Source organism: Electrona antarctica (genome assembly GCF_951216825.1).
Source record: "Electrona antarctica genome assembly, chromosome: 5".
In the NCBI taxonomy this organism is placed as follows: Eukaryota; Metazoa; Chordata; class Actinopteri; order Myctophiformes; family Myctophidae; genus Electrona; species Electrona antarctica.
The window spans coordinates 53658881-53682134 of NC_136810.1; the positions used below are offsets into that span (position 1 = coordinate 53658881).

General features: G+C 43.0%; 2 protein-coding genes and 1 long non-coding RNA gene across 3 annotated transcripts in view; 1 reads left to right on the forward strand and 2 right to left on the reverse strand.

The window, feature by feature from the left end:
* Positions 1–8036, reverse strand: part of poc1b (POC1 centriolar protein B) — a 106623-nt gene extending 98587 nt beyond the window's left edge. The window contains exons 1-8 of the mRNA XM_079501772.1: positions 7751–8036; positions 7244–7328; positions 6461–6632; positions 5448–5627; positions 4704–4811; positions 3970–4085; positions 2444–2577; positions 227–295 (exon numbers count right to left, since the gene is read on the reverse strand). Of these exons, the coding sequence (XP_079357898.1) occupies positions 227–295; positions 2444–2577; positions 3970–4085; positions 4704–4811; positions 5448–5627; positions 6461–6632; positions 7244–7328; positions 7751–7765 (879 nt within the window). The 5' untranslated portion in view covers positions 7766–8036. The remainder of the gene's footprint in view (positions 1–226; positions 296–2443; positions 2578–3969; positions 4086–4703; positions 4812–5447; positions 5628–6460; positions 6633–7243; positions 7329–7750) is intronic.
* A 508-nt stretch (positions 8037–8544) lies between these two features.
* On the forward strand, positions 8545–22893 carry cep41 (centrosomal protein 41). Its single transcript, XM_079501117.1, has 11 exons — positions 8545–8721; positions 8920–8983; positions 9140–9187; positions 10708–10769; positions 11287–11356; positions 12345–12543; positions 16086–16255; positions 17661–17728; positions 18476–18590; positions 19147–19365; positions 21025–22893. Exons 1-11 carry the CDS (start codon positions 8692–8694, stop codon positions 21153–21155), a joined length of 1176 nt encoding a protein of 391 aa, XP_079357243.1. The 5' UTR covers positions 8545–8691; the 3' UTR covers positions 21156–22893.
* Positions 21432–23252, reverse strand: LOC306923101. Its single transcript, XR_013790000.1, has 2 exons — positions 22751–23252; positions 21432–22441 (listed from the first exon to the last, which is right to left on the reverse strand). It is a non-coding gene; the product is annotated as an uncharacterized lncRNA (long non-coding RNA).
* Positions 23253–23254: the final 2 nt, after the last annotated feature.

Sequence of the window (23254 nt, forward strand, 5' to 3'; positions counted from 1 at the left end):
TGTTATGCTTTAGCTATTGAAAAATAGCAGATCTACAAGCTCATAGCGCGCCACCGAGCTTGTAGATCTGCTATTTTTGAAAAATCGAAGAACGACGGACATAGAAACATAGCTTTTTCAGAAAACTGTCAGGATGTAGAAGACATTTTTAGAATCTGATCTCAGGTCAAAATGGGTTAAAATGCTGTGGTACTGGGGAAAAAAGAATCACCATTACACCACCTACCTGTGCATCTGCTCCCCCTGAAGCAAAGGAGTCTCCAGTCCGGTTGAATGCCACGGTGAGTGCAGCACCCTGAGGAGAAATATCATCATTAATGTAAACCAGTTTGTAAACAATAAATAACAGAAAGGCTACCATTATGTTAAGAAAGGAAGTTGCTAATCATCTTTACTGTGACATTACTGAAAATGATTATGAACCTGGGGTCACATTAGTTTTGTTTTTGTTTCTGTGTAGTGTGTATTATTTTTCATTTTTTCCTTTTTCTTTCCTTTGAATGGGGGGGGGGGTGGAGAGGGTTTGTGTGTATATGTGTATGTGATGTGTAAATGTTTGTCTTTAAACCTGAAAATGTATAAATAAAATTGTTAAAAAAAAGTGTATAACAGGAGTGGCACTGTAGTTCCACAAACCACCATGCTCAACCCAGATTCGGCTCCAGCAAGGGGTTAAATTAATTTCGCTCCTATGCCAATAAAATATGGAATGCCCTACAGCTGTTAACACATTTAACGCCACTGCCCGAGATCTTCGGAAATTAATAAATATACTACACTGAGCGCCATTTCCGGAGATCTTCAGCAATTGGTCTTTTATAGTGCTTTTGATTGATCAAGTCGTAATGCTACTCACGTTAGCATTGGGCTGCTAGCTGGTGTTGTCAATAACACTGGAGCGTGCCATCTTGAACTGCGCACGCGCCCACGCCCGTTCTGTTTCTTTCAATCGCCTGTATCGCCTATTCCTTGTCCCAGATGGGATTTCTGATTTACCATGATTGAGTCTTTTTTCTGGTTTATCGTAGCAGTTTTTGTATTGACCTGTACTTCCGTTGAACTGTACCCATTCTGCACAACCCATTCTAGGCGGGAACCCCTTTTGGTGTTTTAAGCATGATGTTATACTTTAGCTATTGAAAAATAGCAGATCTACAAGCTCATAACGCGGCACCGAGTGCCGCGCTACGAGCTCTTAGGTCTGCTATTATTAAAACGTTTTTAATAATGCTGGGCCGTTATCGGCGTTAACGTGCTGCGTTAACGCGAGACTCTTATCGTGCGATAAAAAAAATATCGCCGTTAATCTATTCTCAAAGTTGGGTCTGGGAGCTGGGTCTCTGTAACTGCGAGTGTAGCCTTAGCCTGCTTCAAATGGAACCAAAGGGACTCCACGGGGACCCCCATTATCCGCAGACCCCCACACAGACTACCGCGGAGGCGCGGACCCCCGCGGAGGTCGGCGCGGACCCCCGCGGAGGTCGGCGCGGACCCCCGCGGAGGTCCGCGATAGTCTGCGTGGGGGTCCGCGATAGTCTGCGTGGGGGTCCGCCCCTCCATGGTAGTCTGTGTGGTCTGTGCGGTAGCATCATGATGCCATCATCCATGCATCACAACCAAAACAAACTAGGACTAGCTTTGACGGTTGCCACATTTCGTGACTGAGAGAGAAACAAGCAACCAGGTCTACGAAAATGTTTACAGGCCAGATCAAGTCAGAAAATCCGAAAAAGTCAGAAATAAGTTTAAAATTAGCAACTATAGTGTTGACTGTCAAACATCATTGTCCAATGTTGTTTTAGAGCAGTGGTTCTCAAACATTTTCATCTCAAGGACCACCAATATTTTAAAGAAACTTTACAGATAAACAAGTCCAAAGTAGCTTATAATGACTAGACTTGGCAACACTGAACAGTTCCACAAGCTCACAATATGAAATATAAGGTATTCATAGGCTAGTTGTATTGTTAATATCCATAATTAGGGCACCTGGTCTAATGGGTCACCTGGCCTGAGAAACGTGTTCAAAGGACTTACTTCTGGTCATTATTTAGGTAGCGCACACATATTTTGAATGCCTTTGGCAGACTTCAAATGAGCCATTTTAATCGCGATTAATCGCGATTAACTCCAGGATTGCATTGCGATTAAAAAAATTAATCTATGCCCACCACTAGTTTTTAAGTAAAATCTTTGCTTCTGTGGGGTCCCTGGAACAACACATTTTCAGATGGGGGTCGGCGGCCAATTACAGATAATTCTTTCTGAAAACTGTCATGATTTTTCGTCATGACATTTTTTAAATTTCGACGTCAGGCCTAAATGGGTTCATACAATTTTTGTTTTGGCTCATTGTGTGTGTGTGTGTGTGTGTGTGTGTGTGTGTGTGTGTGTGTGTGTGTGTGTGTGTGTGCTTTATGACGGCACAAGTCAAAAGCGGCACCTTGTGTCCATGGAGGGTGTAGATGAGACGTCCTTCCAGCAGGTCCAGTATCTTCACGGTGCTGTCGTTGGAACAACTGATCAGGTAGTTGTTGGACGGGTGGAAGGAGAAACTGTTTATCGCCGCACTGTGGACTTCATGGATTAAAGCAAAAAATAAAATATATATCACAACTGTTCTTTCACAATGGCCAAGTCCTATTATGCACATTTTTGCGAACGCAGTGATTGCGAACGCAGTGAGCATTTACTATGAGACCCAGCAGATCATGTCTGTCTGTCTGTCTGTGTGTCACGCTGTAACACCACCCGCCCACCACCAGAGGGCGCAGCTGTATCACACACAAAAACACACACACACATGCACGCACACACACACACACACACACACACACACACACACACGCACGCACGCACACACACACACACAAAACTTAACTTAAAAAAACTTAAAAAGGAAAAACTTTAAAAGGAAAAACTTAAAAAGAACTTAACTTAAAAAAAAATTAACTTAAAAAGAAATCTTAAAAAACACAAAAAAAGAGAATTTAAAAAAAAACCTTAAAAAATTACGTAATTTATTCTAATTGTTGTTTTTGCAATTTACGAGCTGCGTTCGCTTCCCGCGTTCGCGCGTCTTACTTGTTTTAAACAGTGTGAAAGGAGCCTCCCACACTAACCCTAAACAAACACAATACATATGTTGTTGATTGTTTTAGTATTGTAAAATTGTTCCTGCCGTTTCAGCTTTAACCTTTGCTTTTATGAAATATCCATGACCATTAGAATTTTATGCAACATGCTTCCATAGAAGACATGCTGGACTTCGATGGAATCCAAAAGTCCTGAATCAGTCGTGGCGACTGAGAACTTCAACCTCAATCCATGGGACTGTGATACAAAAGTCAGAGGCACACATGAATGAATGAAATCCTTATTAAGCCATTCTGGGCGGGAACCCCTTTTGGTGTTAGCATTATGTTATGCTTTAGCTATTGAAAAATAGCAGATCTACAAGCTCATAGCGCGCCACCGAGTGGCGCGCTACGAGCTTGTAAGTCTGCTATTTTTGAACAATCGGTCAAAATGGGATAAAAACAACTGCCTTCTTCAGGGTACATATGTCTACCTATTATGACATGATTTCCCAGAATAGGGACGCGCTAGTAACATTCCTGCGGTTACAGGCACACAAGTAACAGCATCTGTGGCTAATCAAACAAGGAGCGAATAATTAGATTATAGATTGAGATCATTATTAACACACACACACACACACACACACACACACACACACACACACACACACACACACACACACACACACACACACACACACACACACACACACACACACACACACACACACACACACACACACACACAGCTTTTTAGTGCATTCCCTCCGGACTGACATAGAAACATAGCTTAGAATCTGATCTCAGGTCAAAATGGGTTAAAGCACCAAAGAAAAATATGAAAAAAAAAAATGTGGAAAATGTGTATAATCTTTCATCTTTCACACACCTTGGTGATGCTGTAATAGCTTATTGGTTCGGAGGTCCCATATTTTCAGGGTGTTGTCCGTTCCCGACGACCCTATGCACGTACCACTGCTGTTGAAGTCCACAAATGTTGCAGACCTGGGAGTGGTGTGAGTCAAAATTACATTTATTCATCCAGCACTGATCATAGAACACGTAACAGTACTGTACAATCAGTATACCCAAAACAACACCACTTGCAGGGAAAAATCATCGTTAACTTGTCTAGACTTATTCCTAATGTCATAATAGTGATATGCTGTCGTCCAACAGCTAAAACTACACTGACATCACTAGTTTTTCGAAAACATGCCCTACTCCTGATGCCAGGCCCACTGCAGTGGAAACACAAATGGTAAATGGTGCATTTATATAGCACTTTTATCCAAAGCGTTTTACATAGATTGTGCATTACATTCACCCATTCATATACCGATGGCGGAGGAAACCATGCAAGGCAACAACCTGCACATTGGGAGCAATTAGGGGTTCAGAATCTTGCCAAGGACACTTCGACACCAACTCTGGGAGAGCCCGGGATCGAACTGGGAACCTCGCGGTTCCCATCCGGCTACTCCCGAGTCCCGCCACAAATGATAATCCTTCATACAACTCCGTCACAGAACGGAGCGGCATGGCAAAGACTAATTTGGCCTCAGAACGTTCGTGGAACAGAGAGATAATAAAGAGGCGGGATGCGACGGGACGGGTCCTTACCCTCCATAGTCTGAGAAGCAGTTGATGCACCGCTTGGTGGAGGTGTCCCATAGTCGTACGGTGCGGTCGTCCCCGCAGGATGCAATAAGTCGCCCATCAGGAGAAAACCTGCAGTGGAGCAACAGAAGGCAGAAATACATTAATTTTAAAAAGTTGTACTTTCTTGAATTCTTTAAACAGGGTAATGCTATCGTTTTGTTGAGAAGCATGCTGAAACTCTTCCCTTTTCTCCTGGTTCCCATTTATACAGCTCAACACACGGAGATGAAAGCTAATTGTTTTTAGCAAATAGCTACAAATATATATTTTTGAGGGGCGCTAGCCCCTCCTATGTCCAGCTTTTAGTGTGCATGTAAACACAAACTTTGTGCTAACACAAACATTAAATGCCATTGACAATGAATGGCCAGTTTTGAGTGTTTGTGTAAACACAAACATTGAAGGCGAGGACACAAATTGTGATTGGCCAGAATGAGATGATGTATGATAAGAGCGCCCCTCACTTCACTGGTGTGATTTTTTAAATATGTATATACACGTTTTGCAGACTATCAGATTATAAATAAGCGTATACGAGTATTGTTAACAAGCCACTAAGCAGTATCAATAAGAGTGCAGTATTCACGCACGCACGCACGCACGCACGCACGCACGCACGTACGTACGTACGCACGCACGTACGTACGCACACGCACACACACACGCACACGCACACGTCGCTGTGTGATGCCAGTGCATGGTTACCTAGCGCAGCGGACCCAGTTGGTATGCTGGTTGAGAGAGTAGAGGAAGCGCTGGCTCTGGACGTTCCACACCTTGACCGTCTTGTCGTCCGAGGCGGTCACCAGGGTCAGGCCGTCGTTGGAGAAGCAGACACTTCGCACGGCGGCTATGTGAGCTTTGATCACCGTCGACGCTGCTTTACTGCAACACGAGCAGGAACACAAACCATTAGTCATGTAACCATGAATCGTATATCGACATATATCGATATAAACTGGCAGCAATGTAAAAATCGATTTAATAAAAACTTATATCATATATGTTGACAAATGCATAAAAAACAGGATTTGAGATTTGTGGAAGACATTGTAATAAAGGTGATGGGTCACACACACCAAGACTTTGGTATTTTTGTGTGTGTTTATAAACAATCGTGAAAAATCGTATTGTGAACCTAATATCGTGATTCAATTTGGATCGTGAGTTGAGTGAATTGTTACATGCCTACACACCATACATGAACAGTATTCCCAGAACACTAAAATGAGTAGCAAACAATAGTAAACTAGTACATGGTACATGAGCCAAAACCTCCGGACACAGTCAACATGTTCTGTTAACATTGCCTTGCACTTGCAGCCATCACAGACATTAGCTAGCATCAACCAGCTTAACCACTAGGTCTGTCACAATTAATACATAATCACCTGATCGCAATTATTCGATAATTATTTTTTGCATAATCATCCGAATCGTTTCCATTTATCTGTATAAATGCATCAGTTGGAATAGCAGAAATAGTCGATCTACAAGCTGTGACATGTGGCGTCTTGTGAGCTTGTAGATCATCTAGTAGACTAAAATTATGAAATGCATGTCCTGTTTTGGTTATTCATCATAATGTCGTGGTTATCTGCCATTGCCATTGCCATTTACAATGCCTAAAAGTCAAAGATATGCTACAATGTTCAATGCAAAAGAAACAAAAAACACAATTTGACAGTTGCTACTGTTGTCACGTGATCAGTGCCTACAAGTTGGGTGTCCATAGTCGCACGGTCTTGTCCTTGGAGGAACTGGCCAGCAGGTCTCCGGTGGGGGAGAAGTGCACTCCAGTGATGAGGTCTTTGTGGCCAACGAAACGGAAGGGCCTTGCCTTGGGAGCCAGGTTCCAGATCATCAGGCTCCTATCTACAGACCCCGTGGCTGGAGGGAGAAATGAAAGGGAAGGTAAATCAGAACCTGGCTGAAACACTTTATTGCAGGGGTTTCAACGCGGCTGGTTAAAGCGTTATTCAGTCTGGATTTTCGGTGGTGAGGTGACCACCGAACTACAACATGACGTCACAAGCCGCGGTGAAGAGCAACCGCCCTTCTCTCTGTTTTTACTCACCACCGCTCAACGTTATTTCAGCCGCTCAACGTTATTTTGGTGGTCACCTCACCACCGAAAATCCAGACTGAATGAGCCTTTAGACTCACCCCTGGCTCCCGACATGCGGTGCCGGTTAAAGGCTCATTCATAGTCTGGATCTTCGGTGGTGAGCTGACCACCGGAGCTGAAATAACGTTGAGCGGTGGTGAGTAAAAACAGAGAGAAGGGCTGGAGCGGTGGCGGTGGTTTGCTCTTCACTGCGGCTCGTGACGTCATGTTGTAGTCCGGTTAAAGACTCACCCGTGGCTAACGACAGTGTGTGTGTGTGTGTGTGTGTGTGTGTGTGTGTGTGTGTGTGTGTGTGTGTGTGTGTGTGTGTGTGTGTGTGTGGTTGGGGGGGACTGAGTGAGTGATCATTGCAGGTTTAATGAGGACACATTACCCAGTTGTTTGCCATTGGGGTTGAAGTCTGCACAGGTGACAGCATCTTTATGTCCTTTGAATTGTCGCTCAAGGGTGGGGTCATCCTGCAAAAATGGGTAACATTCACAGTTGTATGTTTGACTTGCCAAACAAACAGGTCTGCCGTCGTCCCCCCTCTAGTCTACACTACAAAACGTATTGTTTATATGCTTGACAGAGTGTTGCATGGATTTAATCTGCATGCCCAGACCCCAGTTGTCTTTTTCAAAGCTTGAAACTTTTTTTTAAAGACTACGACATGGAGACTAGAAGTAGAACCATTCGATTATAGCTACCTAGGTTATTTATTTCACACACAAGCCTGGCATTATATTGAGAGAGAGTTACCAAGCAGTAAATCCTCTTAACTATAGAGGACGCTACCAAATTAGCCAACTAGCTAGTGAGTGAGATTTACTCAGATCAAGAGCAGTCAAATCTGAAAATGTGTTTAGATAAAGTGAGCTTTTAGCACGCATATACTTACCATAACGGACGCCATTTCTAGTGATAAGAAGAATCAACCTGTCAAAGTGTATAGTTGTTGTTCTGACTGACTGACTGGTGAAAGAGAAAGTTGAATCTGTCACAATCCGCGCTGAACTTCTCCAGACCGTGCCTGTCGATCGCCGACCTGTGTTGTGTCACTGTGTGCACATCACTGCAAACATTCATGGTTTGTAACGCAATGAATTATAGCAACGATAACGCACCTGAAACAAATCATCTGATTTAAAATAAAGAAGCACGCGGTGGTGTTTGTTTAAACACAACGAAAGACAGTAAAAGAGTGGCCGATAGCTCTGTCCCAGCGAGAGAGTCTGACTGTGCAGACAGCTTCGCCCAAGGTAATTTCACCCCCCTAAAAAAACACTTTTAAGCATAGAGTTCCATACTGTACATTGTTTCCCCTTTTTCTGGTTTTATCCTCGTAGCAGTTTTTGTATTGACCTTTTGTCGAGTTTTGTCTCCTATCGTTTGTTCTACAAACTGTTAATAAAATGTTCAATCAATCAATCAATCAATCAATGATTGATTGATTGATTGATTGATTGAACATTTTTGATTGATTATCAATCAACCATCTAAAATATCAGACTTGTTCGTTTGTTTCTGTTTTAAACGAGAGCTTCTAGCCTAGGTAGGAGCTCGTATGGCTGCTATTTTCGGAGGTATACCTCGGGCTTCATACGGGGAAATAAAGTACCTTGTGCAGTTATAGCATCAAACGGGAGCGTTCTCTGCTGCTAGGCAACCAGCCCCAGCCGCACATCAAACCACAGGCACAGCGACGCTCAAGCATCGGGGGCCTAGTATCGGCTTCTGTGATTGGACCGCAAAGATGCTCCGACCAATCAGCGCCACGTTTGTTTAATAAACAACACTGAACATTTATGTTATGTTGTGGTGTTCTCAGTTTGTGAAAAGATGTCGACCAATACCATTGGAAATGCCAAGGTAAATGTCATGAATCCAAATGGGATTTCTTCACTCTCAATGTGTTAGTTATACCGATACATTACTATACTAAGATCGTAATGAAATGTTGTGCCTTAATAGCTATTGTGTCAGACAGACTCAGCATTAGTAACAAGCACCTGTACGAAAGAGCATTTATTAATATATAAATATGACTTTGCATTCCCCTGGTTTCAGTACCTGAAAAAAAGGATACCAGAGAACCCAAAATATAAACACGTTAAAACAAGAGTGGATACAGGTATGTAACGGAACAGCCGTCCGTGTGCACAGTTGCTGCACGGCTGGTTATACTGTATGTACAATTCAAAATGTGTCATGTTAGCTTCGGCTTGTCACCGAGAAACAAACTGTTCCTTAATTATTGGTTCCTTTCTTGTCATTTCTCACTTGATAGGATGCAGTCAAACAAAGTATTTGGAAAGACTGGAGGAGATCCAAAAAAGTAAGTTAGAAGATAGAACATATGCAGGCAGTTTTAGGTAGAGGTGCAGATTGATTGATTGATTGATTGATTGAAGTATTTATTAACAGTTTGCAGAATTACAGTACCTTTCAAGCACAACTCAATGTGACACCATAAAGCATTACACTTGTTTACAATAGGGTCCACCTGAATTTCAATTCATCATAACATTTAGAAGTACAAATAATACACTTCTTCATAAAGGAGGTAAAAAGGAAAAAAACATATACAGTGAGGGGGGAAAAGGGGTGGGTGGGGGATTCAGATTTTACAGGGGCCAGTTTTGAATTGCAGCCGTCCGGCGTCCGTAGGTGCCCTTTGAGAGAGCACGTTTGAAGGAGTCAAGGGATTCACATGTCTTAATGACTGTTGGCAAGGTAGATCGCAGTGATGACAATGGCATTACTTTTGCATTATTACAGTGGCATTACAGGACCACAAATTAGGTGGTTGAATAAATCACAGTGTACTTGTACTGTGGGATACCCGATTTCAGGCGAGATGTTGCCAGCTTATATGTGGTCTGTTAGTTGAAAAGGGTTGATTCATGGCAGGAGACTGCAGCAGGATTTAAGTTTTACATGACACACACACACACACACACACTGTTTTTCCTCCACTCCACTCTCATTGAATCAAGAGGCTTCTAATTATCCCTTTCTTGACTTTAAGCATACAGTTCAGATCACACTGAAATTTAGAAGGTCCAGTTCATCACTTTAAGCTGGTGAATGTAAGAGTTTCTCCTTCTTGTCAGCTTGGTTTTGGGAGGCAAACTGGAGAAGCTCTGTTCCACTGATGTTTTCCAAGCCACAATGACTGGCTCAACCGTTGTGAATGAGTACTTTGTTGGCTTGCTGCTGCCTGGAGGCCATTTTCTTTCGGGCTTCCTTCCGATTTCTCAGGGATAAGCGCCACTGACTCCTTCATTCGACCAATGGGTGATTGTTACAGTTATTTCTCAGTGGAGTCTAAAGTATTAGACTACGCCATGTACTTGCCAACAGGTGCTTTTAACAGAGAAACGGAGAGCAAGATAGTGAGGTCACACTCGGGGGTCACAGCCATTAGCCATATCAATGGCACTTTTAAAAGAAGGTTCCTGCTGCTTTGGGCATAGTTGTGCCAAAGTTGCCTGGGAGGTTCTGTAGCATGGGAACGGATAGGGTAGAGCTGAATGTTGCTGACATGTTAGTACTGGAGGAAGGTGAGGAGGTAGATGAGCCGCAAGACCCAGGTGAGATTCAGATGTGCTGGCTTGATTACTTGTGAAGATATTCGAACATTACAGGAAAATATGGCATATGTCCACCTGCCCCAGTGGCTAACGGAATCCAAAAATCAAATGCCTTTTTTGGTCTGATAAAAATAATAATAATAATAATCCTATTACCATTTATACAGTTAATGTTTACTACATAACTGGCATTGCTATTATTTAGACGTTTTTTTTTCTTCTATTTTGTCTTATTTGGGGTTTTGATTATCTTTTCTCTCAGATTACAGGTACCGCAAGGGTGAACTCTTCAAACGCCTAAAAGTGACAACTTTTGCACAATTGGTAAGAATGTTTTCATGTATGAATGTCTTGTGAGATTCATGCAGACATTTATTTGTAATCATTGGTAAACTATCAACATTTTTATCTGTTTTTGTCATGATGTCATGATGTTGCTATAATATCAGCATTTACAAATTGTAGTCAATCTAACTTTGCTACGTAAACAGCTTAAAAGAGACTGGGCAGCATTGCCATCAAGTTAGCTGGGCAGCCTGGACTTGAATGAACTGAATGCCCTCTGTATTAACAGTATCTGTTAACCCAAGAACACTCATTTGTAAATCACTTTCGGTGCCATGCATCTTCGAGCAGAGGAAACGATTCAAACGAAGCCAGTGAGAAAACCAATCTATTTGCAGTATTTAATCATTTATAGACTTCTTGTGGCGTACTAGTGCCAGTGGACAGCTAGTGTGTTACTTTCACCTAGTACAAACCCCCACCGCTGTGTTGTCCTTGCTCTTGATTTCTATTGGAAACCCGCTGAAAATGTGTTTTGTTTATTTCCCCATTCCAGGTACTTCAGGTAGCATATGTCACAGAGCTGAATCAAAGTGTGGATGATGACGAATCACCCAGACAAGAAGGTAACTGTGAGGGGACAATACACTGATTGCTGAAGCTGTGTAGTTGGGTCATACTCATAGTCATAATACATAATAATTAGGCATGTAACGATACACTCAACTCACGATACGATACGTATCACGATATGAGGTTCACGATACGATTTTTCACAATATTTTCAACACAATTATTTTCCAGACAAATGATTTATCTTCCCCCCCAAGCTTTTTTCACAATTTTTATTTAACTACATTGCAAAAGTAGCATTACTTTTCATGTAAAATTACTTAATTTCTGTGCAACAACTGTAAACATGCTTTCATGTTTAAACCTAGCTCGAGTTAACATTTCTTCTTTTCTTTGATGGCATCTTAGGATCGATGTAGACCTATTTGACAGTGCAGAAACATAATTGCCTTCCTTGATGTATTAATGAGCACCACCATCACCTGTGGCACAGACACATACAGCTCCCCTCTGCAGGCCTCTACTACTGAAAGTGACTGCATGGAGTCTGTCTCATTTCTCTCCAAAAGCATGTGAATATGATGGAATATGATTACAGCTCACAATTCATATCACACACTAGCCCCCCTAAAAATACATATCGTCGGGATATAATATCGATATATATCGATATACGATATATCGTTACATGCCTAATAATAATATATGATAATGCATGTCTTCTGCATGTCATATTTCTCACCTGCATTTTACTTACACTACTATACTCTCTATTTTCTGCCATGCCTATGTCATCTTTTTGACATGGGCAGATAGTGGTTTTTGGAATGTAACAAGCATGCTGATAGGCTGAGGACGTAGGCAATAAGGCTGGGTGAATCAGCAGTGTTAGGAGAGTAGAGTTAGGCAGATATCACAATTTGCCCAAAATATGACTTTCTTAGGCAAATTATGGTAATTGTGCTATTCTATTCAATATATTTTATTCTGTTGTATTCGTACCAATTGTATTCTCTTCTGTTCTATTCCCCGTGTCCCCAGAGTACCTGTCGGAGGAGGCGGATGCAGAGTGTCTGTCAGAGCAGAGCAACGGTTGCCTCCAGCCTTCCTCCGTGATGGCCGTCCTCCCACAGAGCAGCAGCTGGGAGGCTGGGGACTCCTGCCACACTGCCAGGTCCACATCACAGAGCAGCAGGGAGGCTGGGGACTACTGCCACACTGCCCGGTCCACATTACAGAGGTCAGGCTCACTACACACTGTGTCCTCATAAGTTTCCACATTCTTTATTGTTACATGACATGACACCAGTATGTGAGTACAATTCCCCTGTATTGACTGCGACAGCGACAAGAAAAAAAAAAAGCAATAGAATTAGAAGTGTGTGTGTGCGAGTGTGCATGTGTGTAATTCTGTACACACACATGCACAAAGCCAAAACCATGGTTAGGGTTTGAAAGGATTTTACCGAATCTACCGTAAATACAAATCCACATATCAGATCCAAAATCCGTTGGAATCCCTGGGTAAATTAGTGGATAGAGGGAGGAAAACAAATTTTAATGCAAACATCTGTAAAGCTTTTAGTGCACTTCGTAGCAGTATTCTTCCAGCTTTCCAAGTGGAGCAGATGGAGTAGACTTCACATTTGCGGCGAAAATATTCAACAAGAGATTTGTGAGACTCGGAGCTATTGATTCGGGAACATTTACTTGGAAGCGGTTCCAAAAATGAACTGCTGAAGCCCAAGATAAAAAAACAAAGCCGATGTACACGTCACGATTGATACTTCCAACAATAGCTGACCTACATGTTGGTTGGTGAACTTGTAGATTTTCTCTTTTCAGCGTGCGACAGCGTCATGCAACGGAGGATAAACGAGACATTAGCTGAACAGTGAACAACGCATAATGCAGAGAACACATGATTACAGTTTTGCAAAATATACTTATTGCTTCCCACACGTCTACAGGAATGAAAATATGTATCCCTAATCCACTGTTCTGCACTTAATAATCATAATCTCTTGCCCTTACTGTATATAATAATACATTTACAATCTCTCTCTCACACCCAATTTACTCCTGCTGGATCACGGGTCATTGAACAATGGCAATCTATTACCCCAAGCGTACCTGTAACCCTACACACCCAGTATCTGTGTCTGTACTCCACCCCCGCACACATCCACCTCTGTTTCCCGGCGGAAAACCTCACCCACCCCACCCTCGACCCCTCACCACGGTTCTGTACCGTACATTAACCCTCACCGCCAATCTACTCCATCTGTTATAGCATCCCCACGCTGGCCTCATTCCCACACCCCCCCCCCTGCCAACCCCACTTTACCTCTGACAGGTACGCCGGAGGTGTAACTCTATATCTCTGGCCCTCTACACCCAGGGGGGGCCCCCGGTAATGGTAGGGCATTAGATCCCTTCACAGAGAGAGAGAGAGAAGGATGTTGGGCCGATCTAAAGTGAACCACACAATGGACACAGTGTTGAGTAGTCGTCATGGCAGGATGTTCCTGAGTCCTGAACACAGGATACACTGCGGATGGCGCACCCTAAAGCCTGATCCATGGTGCACAGTAACTAATTGGGTACATTTTTGGAGTATTATTATTATTATTCAAACATCACACAATGCCTCCTACATACAGGTTGAAGCTTGATCGCAGTGAAGAATAATTTACCTTAAGAATTAAGTCGCTTTATGGGCGCATAATATTACTAATGACACAAACAACAATTTGAAAAAAATATAAAAATATTTCGGGAATTGTAAGGCACCGTGAGCCTGATTTGTCATATGAAGGTGCAACGTGGCGTGTTGTGAGCTTGTAGGTTGTATGTTGACTATTTTCGGCGTGGGGCATTGCTTGATGGAGTACATCAATTTTTTGTTTGTTCTATTTATTTTACATGTTTACTTGTTTTAACCACAGAATTGGACCGGCCACAGGTGTGATTTACCTGTGTTTGTCTGGTGTTGATGTCTCATTCTGGGTGTGTCTGTATACAGTACTTCAAACTGTCATTTTCCTCTGGTCTGATTGCCGTGGTTTCCTTGGTGACACCATTGTTGGTTTCATGAGTTCACCTCATTATTTTTTTACGCTGTGGCTCTAGGACGCTGTGTGTGTGTGTGTGTGTGTGTGTGTGTGTGTGTGTGTGTGTGTGTGTGTGTGTGTGTGTGTGTGTGTGTGTGTGTGTGTGTGTGTGTGTGTGTGTGTGTGTGTGTGTGTGTGTGTGTGTGTGTGTGTGTGTGTGTGTGTGTGTGCATGCGTGCTATGTTAGACCCAGTTTGAGCTGGCTTTTAAATAGCACCTCTCGCTAACATCTCTGTATTTTAGCGCCGGCCTGTCATTAAGTTAAGACATTAGCATCGAGCATTAAGTTACTCCATATCCATCTTTCCATAGGACATGAATGACGGGTCACAAATTAGGGCCTGCATCACCACTGGGGGGCACCAACACAAATAAATATGTGAAGGAGAGTGCATTACTGTAAGCTCTTACCAGTTTCTTTGGATAAAAGTGTCTACCAAGTTGCAAGAACAGGCTGTAGTTCACAATGGGCTATATGCACACAGAATAATTATTCCCGTGCACTTCCGGGCCGCTTCACTACTTTGGGTGTTACCGATTATACTAATTAAGGCTCTGTTCCATTTAGTGTGCAACTTTTTAATTTCAAGGACCCTCATCCCTTCATAACTCTGAGAGTTGCAATACACACCCCATACAGGGCCATTTGGAACCCACTCAAGAGACCCACTATGGTTGTAGCAGAGTGTTTCCAGTGAGCCAACATGCACAATAGCAGCACCCTGACTCTGTTTGACCAGAATGGAACAGATAGTCCGGCAGCCGAAGGGCTTCTTTTGTTTAAAGTGGGAAATTTGGTCACAAGAAACCCCTTACAGGGGTTTCTTGTGACCCTACCATTAACATCCTATGGCAGGCAAAAATTTCAAACTTCCCTTATGCTTTAAGTAGCATGTGACATGTCAAACTAGGGGGTTTTCATGATTCTGAATACATTCCAAGCATCGATGTGTTGTAATCTCGGCACCACTGAAAAAGAGGGTCTCAGCCCTCAGTGTGTTCTCCGAGAACTAAATAAAGGTTGAAATGAAATGAAATGAAATTAGTTTTGCACAAAATACACTCCATCCATCCATACATCTTCAACCGCGTATCCGTAGTCGGCAACAGCTCCACCAGAGAGCTCCAGACTTCCCTCTCCAGAGCAACATTAGTGACTTCCTCCTGGGGGATCCCGAGACGTTCCAAGGCCAGTGAGTCGATGTACCTCCAACTGCGCCTTGGTCTGCCCCGGGGTCCCCTCCCAGTGGGACGTGCATCGAGGACCTCCCTAGGGAGATGCCCAGGAGGCATCCTAACCAGATGCCCGAACCACCTACAGCTGGCTCCTTTCCCGCGCAAAATACACTCCTTGGGCTAAAAACAGCCATAGCCACTTGCCAAAATGTGCCCAAAATGGGCTGACCTCATCACATTTGTGCTGACCTCATCGCATTTGTCATGACGGCTATGGCCATTTTTAGCCCAAGGAGTGTTTTTTTTGTGCAAAACGAATGCTTGGAATGGATTCAGAATCGTGAAAGAGCCTTCATTAGTATCAGCGGTAACACCTGTGAAAGAAGTAGTAGGGAAGGGGCCCTGCAGGTTCTTTCCAAAATGGCGTGTGTGTGTATGCATGATAGAGCCCATTCTAAGTGTGACCTCTCCGTGCCTCTCGGTCCTGTTGTAGTGTTATCAGTGGAGTGGGAGAGCTGGACCTGGAAAGGAACGGTGAGAAGTCGTCGAGTATCACCCCGGTGTCCAGTCCACTGCCGGACAACAGCCCCTACACCGACTGCCCCTACCTGCTGCTGGACGCACGGGACCGGGACCAGTACGACCAGTGCCACATCATCACTGGTAGGTGGCGGACTTGGAAATGTGTAGGATTCAAGCCCCCAGTGAGGCTATCCAATGTTGAAGCTGCCACTACCTACTGGCGAAATGTGGAATTGCAGCACTTTCATGGAGGTGGACGGATGTTCATGACGTCACGTGCGTAAACCCGGACCTCAAATTTGAGGTCCGGGCTTACGCACGTGACGTCATGAACTAGGCTAGGATAAACTTCTGCTCGCTCGAGCCATTGAGTTATAATTGTACTTCCGGCAGTCTTCCGGGTGCTTCAAAACGCCACTGAGCAACTTCTACTGAAATTAATAGCGGGGAGGGGGGGGTCTCTATCCTTTTATTACTCTATGGTGGCATTTCCATGATCATCACCTGTGTATTTCAAGCAGTGAAATGTACTATTAACGTTCTTCGATTTAAAAAAAATAGCAGACCTACAAGCTCGTAGCGCGCCACTCGGTGGCGTGCTATGAGCTTGTAGAGCTTGTAGAGCTTGTAGAGCTTGTAGATCTGCTATCTAGCTAAAGCATAACATAATGCTAAAACCAAAAGGGTTTCCTGCCCAAAATGGGTTAACCAATAACCACTTTCAACTAGAGATGCACAATATAATCGGTAGGTAGCATATCAAAATCGGCCATAAAAATGCCATATCGGATCGGTCTCAAAATAATCCAGATTATTTTCACAGATATTGTTGACACAATAATAATGTGGCTGCCAATGGTTTTGTACTCTCAGAGCAGCCAGTCTGCCTTGTTTCCATTGTGGTCCTCCTCTGTAAAATATCGGAATCGGTCAGGATCGGTATCAGATAATGCAAATAACCAGAGAGGTCATAATTTCATCATCGTGCACCCCTACTTTAAACTTTGCATTTCTATATAGAAATACTTATACCTCAGACCTACAGTATTTTTCAAAAATGTAGAAGATAATTTCAAAATAGCATAAATTGGGCTTAATTGGTTATTGGTTATCTACACAGTAGTGTTAATGAATAATTTAGGATTAATTTAGGATTATTTCATACCGGTATTTGAACAAATACGGACAAACGTTTCGGCTTTCATCAGTGACACTGATGAAGGCTGGATAGCCGAAACGTTTGTCCGTATTTGTTCAAATATGAAATAAACTATTTGAACTGCAGTCTTGGTGTGTGCGACCCACTACCTTTATTTTGATATGTTTTGAACGTGTAGCGCACCTATAGTCAGAGCGCGGTGGTCACATGAAGAGTATCCTACCACAGATAAAAATGAATGGGTAGAACGACTAAAGCTATTAGCTTTTATAGCAATCAATCACACTGACGAGGCCACACATGGATGCATAGGCTGCTTAGCACTTAGCAGGCTTAGCAATATGTCTGTTAATCTGGTTTCTTCATGCTAATCTTTCTACTCTACAGCACACAGTTTCCCCATCACCACCCTCTCTCGGACCATGAACCCCTACAGCAAGGAAGTGCTGACTTATGTATCCTTCAGCATGGCATTGTCTATCCATGAGCATTAACCATGTAAACCCTACCTAATACTTCATTTGCCGAAGTTCCCCAGGTGTCTAATACTAGATTGTAGATCAGCTATTTTTGCTGAATCTTCTATTTTCGCATGTATGGCTTGCCCAAAACATGTTCCATGGGGTGAAGAATGTGGATACAAATATTATAAATATACATATTTTGTATTTGTATTGTATTTTTTGAGGGCCGCTAGCCCCTCCTATACGCAGCTTTGTGTGTTTGTGTGAACACAAACATTGGCTTGTGATTGGCTGATCACCCCGTAGCGACGATTTGATTGGCTGAGCAAAGTACATATTGAGGATAAAAGTGAGGGCAGAAAAGTGACGCCAAAAGTGATTGGCCGAAATGACTTTTGTGATGATTTGATTGGCTGAGCATGTAATGTGATGTATGATTATCTATGATGATAAGAGCGTCCTTCACTTCACACAATTTATTTTTTTACATACTGTATAGAGAATATGAATATGAAAAACATAATATTTTTACTTTTGTTTTATGATGTTATGAATGTACTATTATTAACCCTTTATATGGTGTTTTGTTGGGGTCAGGGTGAGGGTTGTGGTTGAAATTATGTTGGTGCACACTAATGAGAAACGTATAGAGAAATCATCAATTTACAAAAATCCAGCTTATTTTGAATCCGAAACAGGCTCTCTGTACTTGACTCGTTGAGCCTTAACTGTACATAGAAAAACACTGCAGGGAAGATCATCATCGTTTATGATGAAGACGAGATGATAGCCAGTCAGGCAGCCACTATCATGTGCGAGCGAGGATTCGAGAATCTCTACATGCTCTCTGGAGGTAAGTTGGCTTTGTCCAGACTGCAGGCAAATCCGCTTTGTTTTTTAGGACTTTTCTTTAGGACTCTCCGGATCTACAAGCTCACAACACATCGCAATGCGATGCTTTGTGAGCTTGTAGATCCGGCGAGCGACATATGGTGAAATATATAAATTCAAGCTTCAGTGTCCAGACTGAGACAAATGTAAAAATAAATCTGATTTGAATCATTTGAAGCCACCTAAGAATGTGGTTCAAAATCTGATTAGCAAAAATCATGTGTTTCGTTTTATTTATTTATATTTTATTTTATTGTTTTTGTGAATCTGGATAGGCCAAAAATCAGTCTTTAATACTGTAATATTCTTCCTGGCACTACTGTTCTACTGTAAGTCTTCTCATATGCCCTGGGAAAAATATATTTGAAATAGTCATTATGAGGTCCATAGTTTAGTGTCATTGATCAAACATACTAATGTATTCGGTAAGTTGTTGATATTAAACTAAGTTGGCACAGCTGCTCACGAGACTTTATATACTTGATATATGTAACGCACAACTCCACTCTCCCTCCCAGGTCTGAAGGTGATCGCTCAGAAATGTCCAGAGGGGATGACGACGGGCTCGTTCCCGGCCTCGTGTCTGCCGTCCACCGCGGAGGCGGGGCGGAGGCGCTCGGCGCCGCGGCCACCGCAGCAGGTCGTCCAGGCGGAGAGGAGGTGGAGGTTCACCGCCGACGAGCTGTCCAAGATCCAGCAACAGCTGGATGAGCAGTCCCTAGCCAGTGACGCCAACAGTAAGAGCAGTCCCTAGCCAGTGACGCCAACAGTAAGAGCAGTCCCTAGCCAGTGACACCGACAGTAAGAGCAGTCCCTAGCCAGTGACGTCAACAGTAAGAGCAGTCCCTAGCCAGTGACGCCAACAGTAAGTGCAGTCCCTAGCCAGTGAGAGACAGTAAGAGCAGTCCCTAGTCAGTGACACAGACAGTAAGAGCAGTCCCTAGTCAGTGACACAGACAGTAAGAGCAGTCCCTAGTCAGTGACACAGACAGTAAGAGCAGTCCCTAGCCAGTGACACAGACAGTAAGTGCAGTCCCTAGCCAGTGAGAGACAGTAAGAGCAGTCCCTAGTCAGTGACAGACAGTAAGAGCAGTCCCTAGCCAGTGACGGACAGTAAGAACAGTCCCTAGCCAGTGACGCCAACAGTAAGAGCAGAGTCCCTAGCCAGTGACAGACACTAAGAGCAGTCCCTAGCCAGTGACGCCAACAGTAAGAGCAGATTCCCTAGCCAGTGACAGACAGTAAGAACAGTCCTTAGCCAGTGACTCCGACAGTAAGAGCAGTCCCTAGCCAGTGACAGACAGTAAGAGCAGTCCCTAGCCAGTGACACCGACAGTAAGAGCAGTCCCTAGCCAGTGACAGACAGTAAGAGCAGTCCCTAGCCAGTGACGCCAACAGTAAGAGCAGTCCCTAGCCAGTGACAGACAGTAAGAGCAGTCCCTAGCCAGTGACGCCAACAGTAAGAGCAGTCCCTAGCCAGTGACAGACAGTAAGAGCAGTCCCTAGCCAGTGACGCCAACAGTAAGAGCAGTCCCTAGCCAGTGACACCAACAGTAAGAGCAGTCCCTAGCCAGTGACACAGACAGTAAGAGCAGTCCCTAGCCAGTGACGGACAGTAAAGCAGTCCCTAGCCAGTGACACCGACAGTAAGAGCAGTCCCTAGCCAATGACAGACAGTAAGAGCAGTCCCTAGCCAGTGACGGACAGTAAGAGCAGTCCCTAGCCAGTGACAGACAGTAAGAGCAGTCCCTAGTCAATGACACCGATGGTGAGACCAGAAACCACACAGGCTGGGCCAGGATAATTGTCACATGCCAGAAATATAGCATTTTATCAGTATTTCTTTCACACCGGAGAAGGCACTAGGCAAGAAAAGTGTCGGTCAACATAGGGCTGGGCAATATGAACCAAATCAAATATCACAATATGTTTTCACCAACTTTTATTTTCATTTTTTAAGTGCATTTGTTGTAGATTGGCTATCTTTGCCGTTTTTGAAACTTGTTGACTATTTAGTTCAATAAAATAAATTATATATTACATCCAAAGTTAGGTATTATTTATGTAATATCCCCTTATTTTATGTTTTTTCATATTGCAATATGGATATATTATCCAGCCCTTGGTCAACATACTTTTCATGCAGTGTCTTGCCTTCCCCAGCAGATGGAGACAAAAGTAACCAATCATATAGTGGGAATGGGCCCTGTATCACTCACTGACACGTATAGTGAGTTACTATAATATTGTGAAACCGTATTGGCCTTGGGTACACTGGTAGATGGCCACTGTGCTAACTAGTACATAACGACAGCGTTGTGGGTACATGATATCTTTGCCCTTAGCTTTCTGTCTCTCTACACCGTCTTTTCGTCCTGTGTTGTTGTGTGTTCCAGGTCGCATGTCCAGCCGTCTGTCCACCAGCAGTGGCCAGTCTAAAGCGTCCAGCGCCCGTAGCAGCAGACAAAGCACCGCCTCAGCCAGGAAAGAGCCTGGCAGGGCCCAGAGCAGCAGAGCATGGAAGTGACCCACACCTACAGCACTTACTTCACCCACCTAACCAACCTTTAACACAAGCAAAGTTGATGCCAGAGTTTTGGGTCCAATGCCGATACCAGTTATGGAGTCTCCTATTCACCACCGATAACCTTTTTGTGATTTGATTACAGTTTCTATATCAGAACATTGAACTTATTATCAAACAAGTTAAGATAAAATACAGATGGAACTTATTTTTTACATTATAGGCCATGTACAAGCTCACAACACATTGCAATTCAATGTATTGTTTTATAATATAATCAATAATTGCATGCTCAAAATAGGGATGCCATGTTGAAAGCAGTTAAAAATCAGCTGGATAATTGGCCATGCCGACATTGTGGAAAATGTCAAATAGTGACCATTGACCGATATATCAGCTAAATCGATATACTGGTTTGGATCTAGTGAAGTCTATTTTGTTTGAGTATCGGTGGCCTTGAGGAACACAGTAATGAGTACATTGTCCTACATTGTTTGGTTACATTTGGTTGTTTCTTTTTGACCACGACTAGCCTGATCACGGCAGGCAGGTCAAGGGTGGACAAACTGAATTTAAAACTTTGTTCCAATTTGTACATTCTGATGGCAGATGCGCTCGGCTCCATTCCCAGTCCGCTCTGTTTTCACATTTGAGTTGAGTCCTCCGTGTATAACAGTGTGTCATGGGAACAGCCTTGGTGAGAGTGCACTCCACATTTCCTGTCTCTCTGTTCATTGTCTTAAATAATCTTACAAAACAAACACACCTGCTCCTTGACCTTGTACAACATTGGACGAGGGCTTCAGCTACAATGCCTAACCGAATGACACTATAAGAATGAAATCATAATGCCTATAAACAAACCGCAGACTGGATGGATGGAGTTGTGCAAGTTACCTCTGATTTATAGAACACTGTTGTTTTTCCCCACTTCAGAGTATGTTATTATTTAAAAAGCGTTGACTTTATGTTAAGAAATTTGCACAGTTAAGTGAGTTATCATCGTCTTGCCTCATCAGTGAACATAATCTGAGAATTGAAGGCTCATCCTTGCACTGACTCAACTGAATTACAGTTGTTAAAGTTGTTGAAACACAACAACTAAACAAACCTGTCCTGTACAAATCAACATGTACTTCTTTATGTATTCAAGTTAACAGTCAACATTGATATGGAACCAAATGCATTTATTTAGTACTGCAAATATGTTTGGAATGATCTTTGCTTCATGATGATGCTTCAATCGTATTTTATTGCTCTGTCTTGCTTTTGTTGTTTCTAAATCCTGCCTGTAGAGTAAATCTTGAAAAAATAAGAGGGTGACCGCACACGCCAATAGCCATAGTTTCAATATTTTATTAGGACAGCAGGTAAGACAAAAACGTTTCGGCGGTTAAACCTTCATCAGGGAAATGCCGAAACGTTGGATTCATTTTTGTCTTACCTGCTGTCCTAATAAAAGATTGGCACTCTGGCTATTGGCGTGTGCGGTCACCCTCTTGTTTTTTCAAGATTTACTCTACAGTTTTCTCCCGTGTGCCGGCACCGCCACAAGGACTTTGGTGTGCGTTTGTTTGTACACAGTATCTAAATCCTGCCTGCATAGAAAAAGTAACGGCTGTCTCCTTTCAGTTTCTGCTTCTGCTGAGTGCTTTATCGTTGACTGTACTATTGTGTAACGCTGCGGTACTATTATGTTACGCCTTATGATGAAGGCGTTTTATCCGACACGTCCAGTTGGGAAGAAATGGTCAACATTATGACTGCTGTCTTCTTGGTAGCAAGGCAACATTGTGTTAAACAGGCACTTTTTGTTACTAGCAATCCTCTTAAAATGTGAAAACAGTATTGCTTTTTCAATATGTGGCCTTCTATGGTGTGGCTTTTATGCTGTTTGTATTTTAATAATATATTTTAGAAATGTATGCTTCATTCGATAGGACAGTGAAGAGACGCGTGTGCGTGTGTGTGTGTGTGTGTGTGTGTGTGTGTGTGTGTGCAAGAGAGAACTGATTCACTCTGTCTTAAACCACATTGAACTGATCACATTTCAAACTTTTGTACGTGAATGTTAAATACGGTAATAAAGTCAAATCATGAAT